Below are 17743 nucleotides of genomic sequence, written 5' to 3'. Positions count from 1 at the left end.
AAAGTCACAATCCACAATTTTGGAAAAATTCTAAAATAATTGTTGAGAAAAATCGTTTTAAAATTATCGTTAACTGAGTGCAAGGTCGTTGCTTAAAAATATATACCTATATTATTTTTTAATTTCAGAAAGTTTTTTTATGCGTTATTCGGCACATCTTTATTATTTCAGCTTGAAAAAAATATATCTTTATTATAATTCAAAATGTGTCAGTTCTTTCAAGTTTTTTTTTCAAATTTATTTTGTTACTTAATTCACAAAAAGTGTTTTTGCTAATAAAGTTAAACCACGAGATGTATTTTTTTTGTGGTTTTTGACATTTTAACAAAACTTTAGCATCGAATCAAAAGTGATTGTTTTTCAATTTTTCCAAAAAACTTCTCAAATTCCTTCAAGTTTGCATTTAATTAAGTTTCATCTTTTCGCTAAGTTCTCGTTTCAAAAAGCTGCTTTCATAATTAAAATTGATATGCACAGTAAGTCAGTTGAAATTACTTTACAATTTTTTCGAAAGTGTTTTTCGTGTTTATTAATGCTATAGTCATTAAAATTGATACCAAATTGTTAAATAAATGATTTTACAATTTTTTAAAAAAAGAAGTCTTCCCTTTCTTTATTTTTAAACATTTCATTTTATTTGCTTTTTTAATACCAATTTGAAAAAATATCTAGTACATTTTTTTGATAATTATTTCACGGAAATATGAACATTAAAAAAACATCAGCCTGTGATATTTTTTCGGAAATTAAAAAAAAAATTATAGTAAAATTCCAAATAAGTAAGCAAATTTTTCAATTAATAAAATTTATATCACAGATGTGAATTTAAAAAAAAAATGATTTCCAATCTTTTTTTCACGAGCTCAAAAAAAGTTAAAAAGTTATTTTGCAGCCAAATCTTCAATAATTCACAAATTTTCGATAACTTTGAAAAATTACAATTTGTTCCTCAAGAGGGAGATCAGTTGAAGCAAATGATCAAGCAGAACAAACAACGAGAGCACGAAAAATATACCTGAGATGGAGTCGGAGGTAAAGGTCGTTTAGTCAACGAATTCAAAGAGTCCGTCCTCGGTGGCAGTTTTGGCGGCGCAGTTCTCTTTTTATTGGTCAAAGTTGAAGTTGAACTGGAATTTTCCATTTCGTTTTTCGTCAATTGCTCCACATCCGTTGAATTTGTGCCATTCACTTGAACGATTTCTTTGGTCGGTGAAGTGGCTGTGTTTTGCTGCAATGTTTCCAATTTATCGACCACTATCGCGTGACCATTGGGTAACTTGGAAGAAGATTTTTCCTGCGAAATGTTCAATTATTAGGAATATTTTTTTAAATAGGATATCAACGCATTTCTAATCCATCAACAAAATGGCGTTGAGAAACACCCTGTGCAAAAATTATCATTTTCATCTCACATACTTGATTTGCCGGAGGCGGTGGAATAATAAACGAGGATATCTGAGTCGATGTCAGTTCACTGGTGACAGCTGCATTGGGCGTAGGAGGAGGAACAGTCATAGTAGCCAGAAACGAGTCTAAATCTAAGCTTAATATTTTATCATTGTTCAGTACTTTTGACAAGGCAGTATCTAAGGAAAAAAATCACGAATTAAGTTCGAAATTCTTCAACAAAACCGATTCCGGAAAAGCGATTTGATAAGTAATATGCACCTAATAATTCGTCATGTCTTTGTTGCTCTGTAGTTGAAGGAGAGAAGGTATTTTCATCACAAAAAGAAGGCGGTGGCGGGGCTCTAGATTCGATCAGTCGACGATCTTCGTCCTGCGCAAGAAATCGCATCAGATGAATTAGAAATTATTGAGGAAAAAGTAGCGAAGAAGGGAGTACGTTCTAATAATAACAACTTACTTTGAGCGATGCTGGTAAAGGTGGAGGTGGAAGTAGCGTCAAATCTACGAAATCTGATTCTACAAAGTAACAAGGGTCTGCAAATTCTGACGAGTCGGTTTCGTCTTGCATTTTTCTCCACCAATCCTAGGCATAAAAATAAAACGATTAATAAATTAATAATGGAGAAAAGAGTATTTTCTTGGATACATTTGAAATTTTTCTGAATCGATTAATATTTCCGACTAAAAAAATCCAAATATATTTTGTACTCTTGCAGATTACATAAGCAATTCTCACCTCCATATTCTGTTGCTCTTGAGAAAGCATATTATCCGGACTATGTAAACCAAAACTTAAATTCGAATCGCGATTTCTATTTGCATCTGTAATAAATCACAAAGTTATGTAGAAGTACGTTATCTCTCGTGATTCCACCTTTAATTTTCATAAACTAAACTTACTCGCACGAGAAGGACTATTCGAAGGCGTACAAATAGAATCCGTATCACTTTCTAGATCAGCCAATTGTAAAGCTTTCATAGCTTCGTAAAGTCTCTCATTTACATTGGCATGACTCTGCACAAAAAATAAACTCGATGAATAACTAAATAGGAAATTGAAAAAAAAAAACAAAAACGAAAAATTCATACTTGAGCCAATAACGTTAAAGAATCGCTATGTTTGAGCTGCCCTGGCGGAGGAGCTGCTGCTTCTGATTCGAGCGATATATGCGAATTATCAGAATCACTCGATTCTCTCTGATGTTGAGTTAAATACTGCTCAGAATTTTCTACCATCTGTTGCAATTCGGTTATTCTCTTTATCACCTGTAAAATAACCGTGTTAAATTGAAGAGCTCTATTCCAAAGTGGGTCAAGTCATTTTTTTCTCCAAAAAATGCGTTTAAAGTTTTTGATGCTGAAATTTGTTCTGTTTCCAAAGGTCGGTGCACCTTTCCTTCCTTTGGACATAGAACAATTACTTGTGGAAAAATTTACTTTGAAAAATCGATCACTTAACCCACTTTTGAAATGAAGATCTACGTAAAACGTGCCTTTTTTTGAAATGACTTAAACCACTTTGGAATAGAGCTTTTCAATTCATGATCATCGATCATTTCAAAATAGGTACATACTCGTAATACATATGTACCCATTCGTATATATGGTAGGTATTCTGATCAACTTACATCTTGATTTCGAATATCAGCGTAGTTCATATCGTTTTCCAATATCTCCATTGATATTACACTCTGTAAGTCTAGCGGAGACGAGTTGCTGTGGCTCGCTTTACTAACCAAGTATCCGTTTTGGTCGGTTATCATTGTATTAAATCTGCGGATTGAAGCGTTCACGTGTCACCATTTCATGAAGCGATGTAATTTAAGCATACGTTTCCAAAACGCACTAAATCCAAAAAATTATTGATAAGAAATTCATGGTACTTAGTACAATTTGGAAACGTAGAAATGGCTCAAATTGGCTGATTTTTTGATATGTTGTAGCCAAGACCCTTGGGTACAACATATCAAAAAATCAGCCATTTTGGGCCGCAACTTTATGCTAGACGGCCTTGCAACCTCAGAATCTTTGAAAATGGATTTAGTACGTTTTGGAAACGTATGCTTCAATTATACAGTCGAGGGAAATTTTAGACTTACTTAATTCTATGATTATCAGTCTGAGGATACTTAATATGACTAGGGTTACGAAGAGTTCCATTACCGTTACTGTTTGAATTCACCTGTAAATAAATTTCAATCACCTGCTGGTTTTTTTTTTCAGTTTCAAGCACGTAGCATTTGAAAAATTACTCACACTACAAGTATTATCAGGATAACAGGAAAATTTTGGAGTGTTGGTGAAATCAGCAAATTTTTCCAGCTCTGTGCCTGGTTCTCTAAGGTAGCTCCAGGGAGCAGCAGCCACTGTATGACGAGCGTGATATGTCGGAGCTATTAAAAAAACAACAAAAAAAAAGAACAAAAATTAGATACAATTCTGCATACTCTCGCTTATGATATTTTAAAATTTGGAATCTTCCCAGTTTTACTTCAAGTTCAACCAGTTTGATAGAGTAAAATCAGTCTCACCAGCAAAAGCCAAAAAGAATTACAAAAAAAACCCTGCAAAACCGGAGGATCTGCCTTTGTTTCTGTTTCCAGTTTATGAAAGGTTTGAAGACAAATCGATGGTGTTAATAAAATTGCATACTCAGTTTGCCGTAAATATGGCTCAGAAGATATTTACGGCAAACTGAGTATGCAATTCTTTTGACACTTACATATAATATGTACTTTTATGCGATTTTTTGTAAAACTGTCAAATTATGAAGGGGGCGGGGGGGGGGGGGTTGAAAAGACTGCATAGGTGGTCAAAACTGAACTCTCATATTTTCATAAAAGTGGGAAAATGTATTGAAAAATTTGTAATTTCACGGACGTTCGATTTTTTATCAATTTTGCGACAAATAATTTTCAAAATGGGATCTTGACAACTCTGAGTCATTCCAAATCAACTCGACCTCCCTTCTTCCCCCTTTTCGGTTGGTATGCTCTGAACACATTCGGAAAAAGAGAGGAGGGGGCTGTTTAATATAATTGAAAGTAGAGATTTTCAATTGAAAGGTCAACTTTCAAAAATTACCTCATAAATACGAATCAATGAAGACATAACTTTTTCTTTCATTTTAAAATATTATTACGTATACCTAAATTTACCAAATTCAATTCCAGGTAATTTTTTAAAAAAATTAGCAATTATTTTTTTCACATTTTGAAAGAGTTCAATTAATTTAACTTTAAATTAACATTATCTTAATTTTTTTGGCAACACTGCTTCGTCAATAAAAATATAAATAATGATACTGAACTATTTTGATAAAACACCACAATTTAGGGGTCAGTGAGCTTTTGTAAAAAATGAATTTATTCATACGAAATGAAATCGATAATTTCACGAATTCAATTTCAGTTCAAAAATGGCGCCTGGCGCAGAATAGAATGAAATATTTTATGATTCGAAATGCTTAGTCATTCAGATCGATTATTTGTCGCAGCTTCAAAGAAAGAAAAAATAGATACCACGGTGACTTGAAAGTTATCTTCAGGCACCCAGAAGACGCAATGAAAAACTGACCCCCCTTCCCTTCCTCGTCTACCAAAATATATCTCGATACCCTTCGAATTAGAAAAAAATGCCCATTTGGAAAATTTAAGAAAAAAAATAAAAAAATTTAAGCATTGGTTACACCCAAAAAATTAAATGTCATCGACGCTTTTCCTTCAATGTTCTTCAAGAAGAGATTAAAATGAAATTTTTACAATTTTTTTCTGCAATAATCATGCAAATTTTTAAAATCAAAAGTAGTCATTTTTTATTCTTGAGCATTGGTTTTGATGACTTCATTTTACTCGCAAAAACACCTATAAAACGATTGAAAGGGTACTCAATAAGCACCATCTAACATTATACGTCCCAAAGTTCATTTTTGGCTTTCCCAAAAAGATTTGAAATTCCTGTAGAAAATAGGAAAATCGCTGGAGGCTCCAGAATGATCCAAAAGCAGAAATAGTAGTTGATGAGTGGGAATTTAATTCAAGAAATTATTCGCATTGGCTCACTTTAATAAAAAAAAAATATATATTTCACGAAGAAGTGTAAAAATCCTCTTCAAAACAGCTTTTTTGAATTTTTCAAATTTTCAAAAATTCACCAAAAATTTAAAAATGAACTTTGGTAGCTGAAATTTTGGTTACAAGGGGTTTAGGATATGCACCTTCGATTTACTTTGGTTTTATTCAAAACAAAGAGTGAAGGTTCAAAATGTTCCCTCATTAAAATCAAATTCAAAAAAATTACAACTTGCTGCTGAAAAAAAAATTTTTTTTAGTGGAAAAAGGAACCGAAAATACGAGTAGAAAAACTTTGGAAATGAAAAAAATTCGGCTCGATTATATTTAGTTTGTTTATAACTAAAATTGAAAGAGTTACGTCACAATAAAATTACCTACGTAAAATTTCATTTGTGAAAAAAATCATTCATTTTAAAAACTTTATATGGCTTGTTTAGTATTCTTTTCATGGGCCAAAAATTTCAGTAACAAACCTGGATTAATTTTTACCCCGTTACACTTGATTAGTTTTTCCATAAAAAAATCATTATTTTTCTCGACAATGGTCTACACTTTTTATTTCAAGTTTGGAGATAAATTGACTGAAAATAACCACGATGAAATTTGTTCGTCGAGGTATCGACAAATCAAGTTTTTCTTTCACAGTCGTAGCCCCTTCAATTTTACAGATAGTTGACTTATTCTACTGTTTTTTTTTCTCGCAGGCCTCTGGCTTTCATTTCCTAAAGATGAGAACTTGTTACTTCTATTTTCGATGTTTTCAGATTCGTACTACCAAAAAAGTAACAAGGAGGGGGGGGGGGGGTGAAATAAGTATAATAAAATCGGTTCGCGTGAAATTTTTTGTTGATTTTCATTCATAGCTGATCACATTATAATAAAATCTACCTGTTACTCAATTTTTGAGTTTCATATCATTTTTTTTATCAACTTACAATCACAAATCTAATCTTCTCTCGTATTTTAAACTTGAAATTGCTAATCGATAATGGTCGTGAAAATATTACCCCATCGATTAAAATTATTTCAATTAATTTCCAAAGCGAGTAGATTCCTAGAGGTAATACGAGCGAATTATAATATTTACCCGTATCTTGATTCCAAATATCTTTCTCCAAATCCAAGTACAATTCACGTTCGGTGAGCAGTCTATAATATCCGACTAAAACTAAAACGAATTCTTCGGCGTCGCGATCCTCCATAGTGAAACTCATCTCCTATAATTAATCTCAACTTAATTATAATATTCTATAGCGCACAATTCGAGACTTTTTAAGCCCGCTAAGCCTACTATAATGTAATACGAGTACCAGAGCCTACAGGGTAAGATCGTAAAGTCAAGATTACCACGTTTTAAAAGGTTCGTAAGCAGATATATAGACGAATAAATAGTGCAGCATGCTTACTTTCTGTATCACCGATGGTATATATAACGTAACTAGACACGTAACTTGATCGTTCATTTGCACTCTTACACCTTCCAGCTGCTCGATATCAGCGATAGGCAAGGGCTAGAAATATTAAATACGCAAAAAAAAAGAGAGGATCAATTAATGAGACGTTAGCTAGGTACATTTCAAAAAAAAAAAAAAAAAATGTATATTCACACATAGTAGGTAAACTTACCACGCTATTTCTTATCCCACTAATCTGACTAATTCCTAATTTAGGACTAACTAAGATCACAGTTTCTGCATTGCATTCCTATAAATTAATCGTTTACATTTAATAATGATCAAAGGCCTCAGTTCGGTTTCAAAAAAACAAAAGAAAAACTCACTCTAATTCCGGTAGAAAAACATTTAGCTCCGTAACTTGGTAACTCTGATATGATAGTTAAATAATAAAGCTTGGCTTGTAGACTAGTTAGCGTTTTATGCGCCGTACCGGTAATGGTTTGGTTTAATTTCAACAAATGTGTTAGTAGTTTACGTAATTCTCTTCTTTTCATCGATTCCATCAAAGACACAGGAACAAATTTATCTAAACCGAACTCTTTCCTAAAACAAAACAACTCGATATAGTTACAGGGCGTCGTCAATTTACACTCCTTTAATCCGCCAGACGCGAGTCGTGCTTACTCAATAGACTTGACAGTAACTTTATTGTATGGAATGTTATTCGATATAGCATGCTGATGGATATGCAACGCTGCTAATCTCAAAGCTGTATCGTATTTCAATTCGGGAGCGTATCTTTCGTGTACCACATCGTTGCAACACTGAAAAACAAATCCATTATCAAGGTTACAATTTTTTTTACAAGCGTACTATATCGCGTAACACTTTTTTTTTTTTTTTTTACAGCTTCGATATCTCGTTTGGAAAAAAAAGCTCGAGTGATCGGTACAAGTAGAGGAATGACGTTGTTTGAAAAAAAAATTTATTCGACGTTATCGTTGAATTACCAACCGAAGCATTTAACTTTTGCGCGAGCAAGTAACACGGTAATCTACTAACCTGTAAATAAAGGTATTCAAAGGCTGTTAGATCTTGTTGAGCTAAATCACAAGCGTCTCGAGGAACAAACGCTACGCGGAATAAACATCTCATGTTGTGGATACCCGGCCTCGATGCGATCTGTAACATTCAAACGACGAGAAAAATTTATTAAAATTAATTTAGAAATGAAAAATTTAAGGAATAAAACGAGATAAATAACTGGAGTTGAAATGCTTTCAGTTTTCAGTTCATGAGAAAAATTTGCAAGAAAAAAAATTAAAAATTAAAAAATATAAATACTTGAATTCAGTGAAACAGATTAGGTACACTACATACCTAACCATACCGTAAGAATTTGGAATTTCCATCAAACAGTTTGAACAACATAATTGAATGCATCAATATCAAAATTTGATGTACATATATACATACTTATGAGCGAAATTGAGTAACATTTTATAAAAATTGATCATTCATTTTAGAAAATTTCAATAAAGATATCAAAAATTACTAAAAGTGCATGAAACATTGCAAAAAATGCATTATTCTTCCAAAAAAATTATTGAAAAATACGAAAAATTGATGATAGATATTAGGTACAAGCTACATAAATAATTATACAATCGAATGAAATTTGTAAAAAGTAAAAACTACCCATTGTACCTATTATAAAAATTTTTTTAAAAATTACGGATTACCAAAAATTGTTGGTTTTAGTACTCTCACAAAATAATGCAAAAAATGAGTAAAATGTCGTTAAAACTTGTCAAAATGGCATAAAAACAATTCAAAATAATATTTCCAGGGCTCGACAGCTCGTATAAAATTTTTTCCAAAAAAAAAACATCTTTAGTAACCAAAAAAGCTTTAAAAAATAACCAAAAAGTACCTTAAAAAATGATAAAACTGAAGCAAAATATAGAAAAAAATCACCCCTCCCCCCAAAAACAGAACTTGAGAAATTTAATATGTTTTGGTTTTTAATTAAGTTGAACGTATATTGCAAATTTTTGATAAAAAAGCGACACTTTTTGATAACTGACAGAGAATTAATTTTTGCTAAATTCTGATAAAAAAAAAAAAAAGGTTGACAAAAAGCGATACTTTTGACAATTTTAGCAAAAGAAAGGGCATTTTGGCAACTTCTGGCAAAAAAGTGAAATTTTCTGGAATTGTTCACAAAACACAATATAATTTTGCTAAAACGCGAAAATGTTTGTAAATTTCTGGAAAAAAAAACGTTTTGATAATTGTTGGTAAAAAAGACTGACAATTTTAGCAACATACAGAACTTTTTGAAAATTACTGGCAAAAAAGTGAGACTTTTGAGGACTTGATGGTAAAATAATGTTTGCTATTTCTGGCAAAGAAAAAAAACACAAACAAATTTTGGTAAAAAGCAAGACTTATTCCATCAAAAAAAAAGTTTTTTTCAACAAATTTTGGAAAAAAACGAGATGATTGACAATTTTAGCAAAAGAAAGGGCTTTTAGGCAATTTCTGTCAAAAAAACGAGACTTTTGAATAGTTTTTTTTGGAAAAAAGTGAGACTTTTTGTCATTTTTTTGCAAAAAAAAAAACATTTAACTAATTTCAGCATTTTGTTAAAAAACGAAAAATGTTGTAGAAAAAAAAAAACGAAACAAATTAACAATTTTTTGCAAAAATTAATATTTGATGATTTTAACAAAATGTAGGACTTTTTGAAAATGATTGGTAAAAAAGAGATAGATAATTCTTGGCCATTTTTGGCAAAAAAACCAAACTTTGGCAAAAAGCAAAACTTTGACAATATTAGAAAAAAACCGGATTTTTAAAAATCTATTGACAAAAAATAACATTTTTGGGTAACTTTTGAAAAAATGTGAAAATTTTTAGCAATTTTGCTGAGCAAGAATTTTTGTCAAAAAGCGAGAATTCAACAATTTTAATCAAAAAGCAACAATTTTTGGGAATTATTTGCAAAAAAAAAAATTATATTTGTTCACCTTTTTACTGAAAAAACGTGACTTTTTTCAATTTAGTCGCAAAGAGTTGAAACTTTTTGACATTTTTTGACAAAAAATAGAGACTTTTGCATGTTTTTTTTTATGGTGGGTGATGGGAAGGGGGGAAAATGAGACTTTTAAATAATATCTACTAGGTGTAGAGTGATTTTATTTGATTGGATTTGATTAGATCTGTGGATCAGACGTAGACTTATTTGGACCCGTTTGATTACATCTCTTCAGACCCTTTTGATCAAATCGAATCTGAACTTTCTCTGGATCCATTAAACCAGGTTTAATCAGATCTGATCAGATGTTATCATTTTTTGTCAGTAGAAATATCCAATTTGATCTTGAACAGATGCCAGAGGAAAATATTACCTAAATCTGATTGGACCTATTCTGATGAACCTAATTTGATGTGAACATGACCTAATTAGGTCCAATCATTTTCCTCTGGAATTCCAAAAAAAAAAAGGCAAAAAAGCGAGGCAATAATGTTGAAAAAAAATATCAATACATCAAAAATAATTTTGATGAGTGATAACACGAATATCTCAATTTTTCCTCATTTGCCAATAACGTTCAACTAGTATGCATTTTTTTTTTTTTTACTTTAACTAGGTAGTAGGTACCTACCTAATGTCTCCCTCTTCACGAAAATTCACAAGATGTGAATGCCCTCGTCACTTTGCTCAGTAAAATTACCACCTTTCGAGCACGTTATTATAACTCATAAACAATTCCATCGAATATTAATACCAATTTTGACGAACAAAGTAATATCAACTTTTGCACGTGCTAACTGCGAATAAGTAAATAAATATACGCTCGCTGGTAATGTTTCGCAAATCCTTTATACCATAATATTATTACAAAACGTTAACTCGAGTAAAACAATTTTTTCCGTTTTTTAGCTGCGCTAAAAGCGAATATTCTTCACTTTAGAAGTCGGTTTACATCGTCGTTTAATATATAAATATTTTGGCGTCGTGAAAATCATATTAAGTATGAAATCGACATCAAAACGAGTTGTTTTTATTTAATTTTCCCTTAAGCGTTAAATTTTGCTCGATTAATCTGCATTTTCGTGAAGCGAAGCAGCGAACCAACGTATGAGTGTGTTTTCAGATCAAAGTAAAGTAAACGTTAGGAATTCTTGGATAATCTAATTTTATGGTAGAAGATTCGCTCTTCTCAACCAAAAACCGAGCAGTAGGTAGGTACACATATAGGTAGGCAAATCAAAATAAAATAAAATCAATGATGAATAATGTTTTACCTTAAATAAAAATACATAAGATACTGATATATGATAAACGAGGTCATCGATTCACTCACCCTAGCGATCGTGTGTTCCGGATTCAATAAAGTTAATTTATTTCGTCTCAAACTTTTAACTTGTTCAAGGACTAGAGCAAAGTGTTGTATTCTTTGAATGCATAGCTTATGCTTCAACGATGCAGTGACATCTTTCACTTTGGTCGTACTGTCATATTTGAAAGACTTTGTTTGTCCATTTTCCAGGAAGACTTTGAGCACATTGGGCATCGGAGGGACGCATGATTCGCCTCCGCTGAACGGCGTCGAAATCTGTAATCATTTCTTAAATTATTTGTTTGAAAACCACTCCACATCCCTTAATAAAAATTGTCAAAAGTCATGTAGGTACAGAATTAAGGTGTAGGTACAAGATGTTGAATCAACTTACAGGAGGAGATCCATTGACGCATACACCTTCGGCAAATCGCACCCTGGATGGGTTTGTTTTTAACTTGGCTTTCTTCGCTGAACTCAAAAAAGCTGATTTCTTCGCAGTCTATGGGACAATTATTATTCAAGAGGGTAAAAAATTATTCAAAAAATTAACTTAAGAAAAAGCACGTAATAGTAAAGTATGAACACTCACGACATCCAGTGCTGGCTGAGTCACCTTCAGTCTGACCGTGTCTTTGCAATTTCGAACCAGCTGTATGACCTGGTCTCTGGGATAATCTTGAACGTCTTCATCGTTTATTTTTAGTATTTTATCCCCCGGTAGTAATTTACCTTCGCTGGGGCCTCCTTCCGTAACATATCTGCAACAAAATGCCAAGCTTAATTGAAAGATATTACGGGTACGCGGCCCTCGGCGCCTGATGCCATATTCATTCTAATTATTCGTGTCAATTGGATACCATTTGACGACGCTCGTGTATAAGACTGTGTAGTGTGTACTCTCCAACATTTTCATTCTAATAAAAATCGAACTCGACTAAGTATATATTCTCTCTCGATGTATTGTTATGCTTCTCGACTACCCACGCGTACAAATATGTATATTTCCACGTGTTACACACAATAAGTTACTTTTTCTTTCAAAAATAAATAACAATAATAATAAGCTTGGTATATTGTACGTAATACACGTATGAACCTGTACCTGTACACCTAGTCTCTAAAAAAACAGGCTCCATTTAAGGAGGCATAACTCATACAAAGTCACCATACGCGTACTCGATGCTGGTAAAAATTACCTCAGCGTTGAAAAAATTCCTTACTCGGTATTTAATTTTCATCGAATTTCGCCAGCAGCGGTAAATAAAAATTATTCGACTGTAACGTGCGCATTCACCTTCGTGTTGTTCCAACATCGCCAAGCTATATACCTAGTATAAGTACGTAGGTAGGTACATTTACACCCGATTGCTCGTTCATACGAAAAATCGAAAGAAAATATACCTATATTTTTTTTTTGCAAAATGCTCGGCAACGACTCAACGAGAGAAAAAAAAAGCAAGCGACCTTAAAAGCTATGTAGCTTTGTTTACATTGTACGAAATCTACACATAACTCGCTGCTTGATGGATCGTGCGAAGGATCGGTCCGGAGCTGGAGGGGGCCCGTTATACCGGCAAATTGGGCGGATTTTTATAGGTAAGTATCACGCGAGAAATTATTTTCCATCAACTCGATCAGCCGTCGTATATTATACACAATTTGATATGTGGTCATGTGGTGTGTTTTTATTTTTGTAGAAATTGCATGTAGGTATTGTTAAACGGCTAATGATGGTGTTGATGATGTTAGGGGAGCATTCCACCATCATCGTTGCTCAACCACAAACTTGGAAATGGGTCATTATCTCAAGGTAAATTTTGGCTCTGAAAACTCTCCAAATTCAGGGATTATAAATCCTAGAATTTTCAAATTCACCTTCGTTTTTTAATTTTGCTTTCAAAGTTATCGGTTTTATTTTCAGTTTTCGAATTAGTTTTCAGAATTTTCAGTTTTACTCTCCTCCAATTTTATTTTCAGTTTTTGATTCAATTTTCAGAATTTTAAATTAAATTTCTACTTTAGAGTTTTCGATTTCACTCTCGGTTTTTTATTTCATTTTCAAAGGCACTCTCGCTTAATTTTTAGGACTCTACGATTCACTTTCAAAGTTTTAGATTTTATTCCCATGTATTTTGTTCTTATGAAAGCCTTATTCAAAATTTTTGATTTCGATCTAATTTTTTAATTTAATTTTCAGAATTTTCATTTTCATTTTCAATATTCAATTTCATTTCCAGGGTTTTTAATTTTATTTCATGCTTAAATTTTGATATTATGAGTTTTCGATAGCACTCCACGGTATTTTGATATTAGGTTACTTTCAAAATCTTTCATTTTTATTTTTTTTAAATTTAATTTTCAGATGTTTGAACACAATTTTGTTTTAGATTTAATACTAGCTTAGGTACCTATTCAGAAATTTCAATTTTAATTTTATTGTCACCGTTTTCTATCCTACTTTTATCTCTCGATTTTACTTTGAATTTTTGATCTTATTTTTGAAATTTTCAATTCAATTCTCGTTTTTTTTTCAGTGCTTAATATTTCAACTTCAGTAATTTTCATCCCGGACAGCCCTTCTGAAATTCAAAAATTCATAACCCTTCAAAGTCTAATAAACCACATCTAAAACACTCTCTTCATGGGTGTAATAATCCCATTAAGGTACTTAATCAATATTAATTCAATTAGGATTTTTGATTAGGTACCTACACGATTAGAGTATTTAGTTAGGTTCCTAAATTTTCAAAAGGTTCTACTTCATTTTCTAAGTATTTTCAGAAGTTTTGGTTTCCTTTTTTTTTAGTTTTTCATTTTATTGTTATGAGTTTTAAATTTCATTTTCAAAAATTTTGGTTCCAGTTTTATTTGTAGTTTTTGATTTTACTTTCAAAGTTTTCAATTCATTTTATGTTTTAGATTTTTCAAGTATTCAGAATCCACAATTTAATTTTCGATTTTCGATTTTCGATTTTTTACCATGAGCGTTTGTTTTTATTTTTGTTTTTGTTTTTATTTTTATTTTCAGTTTTCAGTTTTCAATTTCACTTTCAATATTATTTTCCTCTGTTTTCACTTTTAATGTTCAAAATTATCAATTTCATTTTTAAAATTTCAATTCCATTATCAACACTTGATTTTATTTTCAGTTTTATATTGCTTTTTTAGAAATTATCTTTACTCTCCGATTTCATTTCCAGTTTTTATCTAGTTTTCAGAATTTTCACATATTTTTTTTGTTTTTGTTTTTGATTTTATATTTTCAGTTTTCTGTTTCATTTTTAGAATTACATATTACTTATTAGTCTTACTCTAATTTTCCGATTTCATTTTTAGTTTTTATCTGTTTTTCAGAATTTTCATTATTGACTTTATTTTCAGACTTCCACATTTCAGAGTTTTACATTATTTTCACTTTCAGGGTTTTCAATTTTACTCTCAGTTTTTTGGGTCATTTTCAGAGGTACCTACTTTCACTTTATTTTAGGATTCAACGTTTTTCTTTCGGAGTTTTACACTTTTCTTCCCAATAATTTGATTTCACATTTGCGACGTTTTTGATTTAAATTTTCACTAGATTTTCAGTTGAATTTTCAATTTTATTTTCAGAATTTTCAACTTTTTTCACGTTTTGGACCTAATATGCAGACTGCAGAGCTTTTGATTATATGTACTTTTAGTGTTTTTTTTTTTTTTTTTTTTTCCATTCAAAGTCTTTAATTTTAACTTTAGTTTATCATTTTACCTTAATTTTTACGATTTAATTTTCAGATGTCACTTTTTACATAGGTACCTATGTACCTAGTTCCACTTTTTTTTTCGATTTCAATGTTTTCTGTTTTTGATCTAATTTAACTACTCGTATTTCAAAAAAATTCTAATTCATTTTCAGTTTCTGATTTTAAAATCAGTTTTAATTTCATTTTCAGCTTTTCATTTAATTTTAAATGTCAATTTCATTTTTGGTTTTTGGATTTTATTTACGGCGGGTAATATTTTGATTTCGATTTTTGAATACATTCTTATAGAACTTTTAATTTCATTTTCAATTTTCAAAAATTCTTTCTAATCTGACAAGTGATAAGGACGCTTTTCAAAGTGCTAGACTTGATTTTAACGAGATCCGCAGAGTAAACTCCCAGATTCAAGATTTTAGCTGCTGTATTGTAAAATTCCCATTTTTTGGCTACTTAAAAGGCTACTTAAAAATACATTTTCAGTTTGTTATCTAGTCAACCATTGATCGTTCAGAAAATTTGATGAGAGATTACGGATTAGAAATTGTATTCTCTCTAATTTTGCTTCTCGGAAATTTTTTCCAGAAATGTCACATAAAATGTCAAAAATGTAAGCTTTGCCTCAGCCAGTAAATAGCATAGATAGTTGAAAAATGACGATTTGACTCTGAGTCGGGATTTTGAAATTACTTAACTCATGTTGGCCTTCTACAGTCCTAAACCTTCGTGATGAAATTTTCAGATCGCCAACTCACCTCTAACCCAAATTATGCTGAAATTACAATTTTGAAAATTTTCACCTGTTGAATTTCAGTCAACTTTTTACGCTTTTGTGACGTCCCCCTCCACCTCAAAACCTCATTCAAGTCAAAATTAATTTAAAAATTTTAAAAGTTAAACATTTTAGGAAAAAAATCAAACAATTCAATGATTCAAAAGATGGTTTGAACATCTCAAGAAAGAGGAAATCACCCCTTCCTCATGCAACATTTTTCTTAAGATGAATTTTCCAATCTCCCACACGATTATTCAAACTAAACCAATACACCATAGAACGAAAAATCAATAAGTATCCAACTAAAAGCATTCGCTGTTCGCTCCCATCCAGACAGCTTCTTATCGACGATATCAGTCTCACTTCACGAGCAAACAAACCGAGCTATCGTAAATTATAAAACCAAGCAGCGTAAATATAATTTAAATAGATAATTACCTCACAATGACCGGCTGCTCAGCGCCTGCCACGAATCCAAATCCGATTTCTGGATCGCGATACAACTCGACGATGCGAGGCTTCGGGTGTAACTCGTCTTCCCACTCGGCTCTCGGATCACCGTAGGTTGTTGTTTTGCTGGCGTGACTACAAAATAAATCAAAGAACGTTGGTAATTTCATTGTTAAAACTCGTTAGTGTAAACATCGGGGCACGGGGGCGTTTTTCAAAAAAAAAAAAAGGGTCCTCTACGATATGGGTAGGTAAGCTATTACGTACATATTAGAAGGGCGGCAAAGCTACAAAAGCGCGAGGTCTCTCATCGCATCGTGTTAATATTGTATTAGTTTTTGCACGATTTTAAGTCAACCATATACCGGCCAGACGGCTTAAATATTTATGAATTTTAAAAATCATTTATCACGAATAAGACAACGCCGTTTTTAAAGCGCGCGTCTAACTAAGGCGTAATTTAAAACAGGAAAAAAATGACTGCGTTGGCGTAGCGTGAACGTTGGTAGTAGGTATATACTTTTCCATGATCGAGTTTTCCCCCAAATGAAAATTTAATATTTTTCGCTATTTCTGCGAATCTGCTAACCTCCAACGACGTACCTTACCTACTCACTCTATCAGTCGAGTGAAAAATTTCCCACGTAATCATTTCGCGCTGTTTAAACCGCCGCCAGCGAAGCTTTCAGCGACAGTAAACAATACGTGTTTGATAGCTCGAATATAACCTACTCTTCATTTTTTCCAAACCAAGTCTAGACTATATTTACTTAACGAAACTTCATCGCTTAAACCTAGTTAAATTATTCAATCAACCCTTATTAATAAAATCCAATACGGAGCTTCGAGTCCAAAACATTCGATATACCCAATAGAAAAAGATCATCAACCATAGTATAATTAATCTCTAATACACGTGCCTCTCTTTCTATATAACTAGGTACCCGAACTCCGAAGCTAGTGAAATTTTACATCATTTCCAATTTCTACCACACAAATTTATTCTAATCACCCCCCTCCCCTTCTCCCTCTAAAAAATCCTTACCCCCGTATCGAAAAATAGGTCACATGTATACTGTCATTTGCATAAAAGATTAATGCTAAAAATTCATCCAACCATATCGATTACTTTGGCATTACATTCGTCCTTAATATTCTAATCTATTTGTATTTGAGAATTCATCAATTCGAATTCGTGTACCATTTGTATTTCGTACATTTCGTAGGCGTTTTCTTTTAGTCGTCGTCGAGATTTCCTTTTCTCTCAGCTCAATATACTAAGCTGCCGAAAAAACCCCTCATCTTCTATAAATAGCCCCAGCGAGGCTCGTACACAAATCAAATTTTTACCACTGTTTTTATTTTCTTTCTGTTTGTCTCCGAAAAGAAGACAAAAATACTCGTATAGAAACGATGTTTCGCTGGAAGGTATCGATTAACATACCTACTGTACATCTTCATTTTTACGCCATTTATATTTTATATATATATTTTTTTTGTTCTTTTTCGTGTTCCAATTCAAAAGAAATTCAAACGCAATCGAAATGAA

The 17743-nt window shown here is 32.0% G+C and overlaps 1 protein-coding gene across 7 annotated transcripts in view; it reads right to left on the bottom strand.

Moving 5' to 3' along the window:
• Positions 1-17743, bottom strand: part of LOC135847985 (FERM and PDZ domain-containing protein 4) — a 192751-nt gene that overhangs the window by 1726 nt on the left and 173282 nt on the right. For all 7 annotated transcript variants that reach the window (XM_065367741.1, XM_065367747.1, XM_065367745.1 and 4 more), the window contains 20 exons: positions 16183-16329; positions 11822-11990; positions 11624-11731; positions 11254-11505; positions 7943-8062; positions 7565-7704; positions 7264-7483; positions 7110-7187; positions 6890-6994; positions 6571-6700; positions 3667-3803; positions 3510-3592; positions 3039-3183; positions 2500-2676; positions 2311-2425; positions 2147-2232; positions 1868-1993; positions 1669-1780; positions 1417-1586; positions 1016-1294 (listed from right to left, as the gene is read on the bottom strand). In XM_065367741.1, the coding sequence (XP_065223813.1) occupies positions 1016-1294; positions 1417-1586; positions 1669-1780; positions 1868-1993; positions 2147-2232; positions 2311-2425; positions 2500-2676; positions 3039-3183; positions 3510-3592; positions 3667-3803; positions 6571-6700; positions 6890-6994; positions 7110-7187; positions 7264-7483; positions 7565-7704; positions 7943-8062; positions 11254-11505; positions 11624-11731; positions 11822-11990; positions 16183-16329 (2899 nt within the window). The remainder of the gene's footprint in view (positions 1-1015; positions 1295-1416; positions 1587-1668; positions 1781-1867; positions 1994-2146; positions 2233-2310; positions 2426-2499; positions 2677-3038; positions 3184-3509; positions 3593-3666; positions 3804-6570; positions 6701-6889; positions 6995-7109; positions 7188-7263; positions 7484-7564; positions 7705-7942; positions 8063-11253; positions 11506-11623; positions 11732-11821; positions 11991-16182; positions 16330-17743) is intronic.

The sequence above is a fragment of the Planococcus citri genome, chromosome 5, assembly GCF_950023065.1.
Source record: "Planococcus citri chromosome 5, ihPlaCitr1.1, whole genome shotgun sequence".
Lineage (NCBI taxonomy): Eukaryota > Metazoa > Arthropoda > Insecta > Hemiptera > Pseudococcidae > Planococcus > Planococcus citri.
Note: the sequence above shows the minus strand (reverse complement) of the source record. Positions and strands in the feature narration are given on the sequence as shown.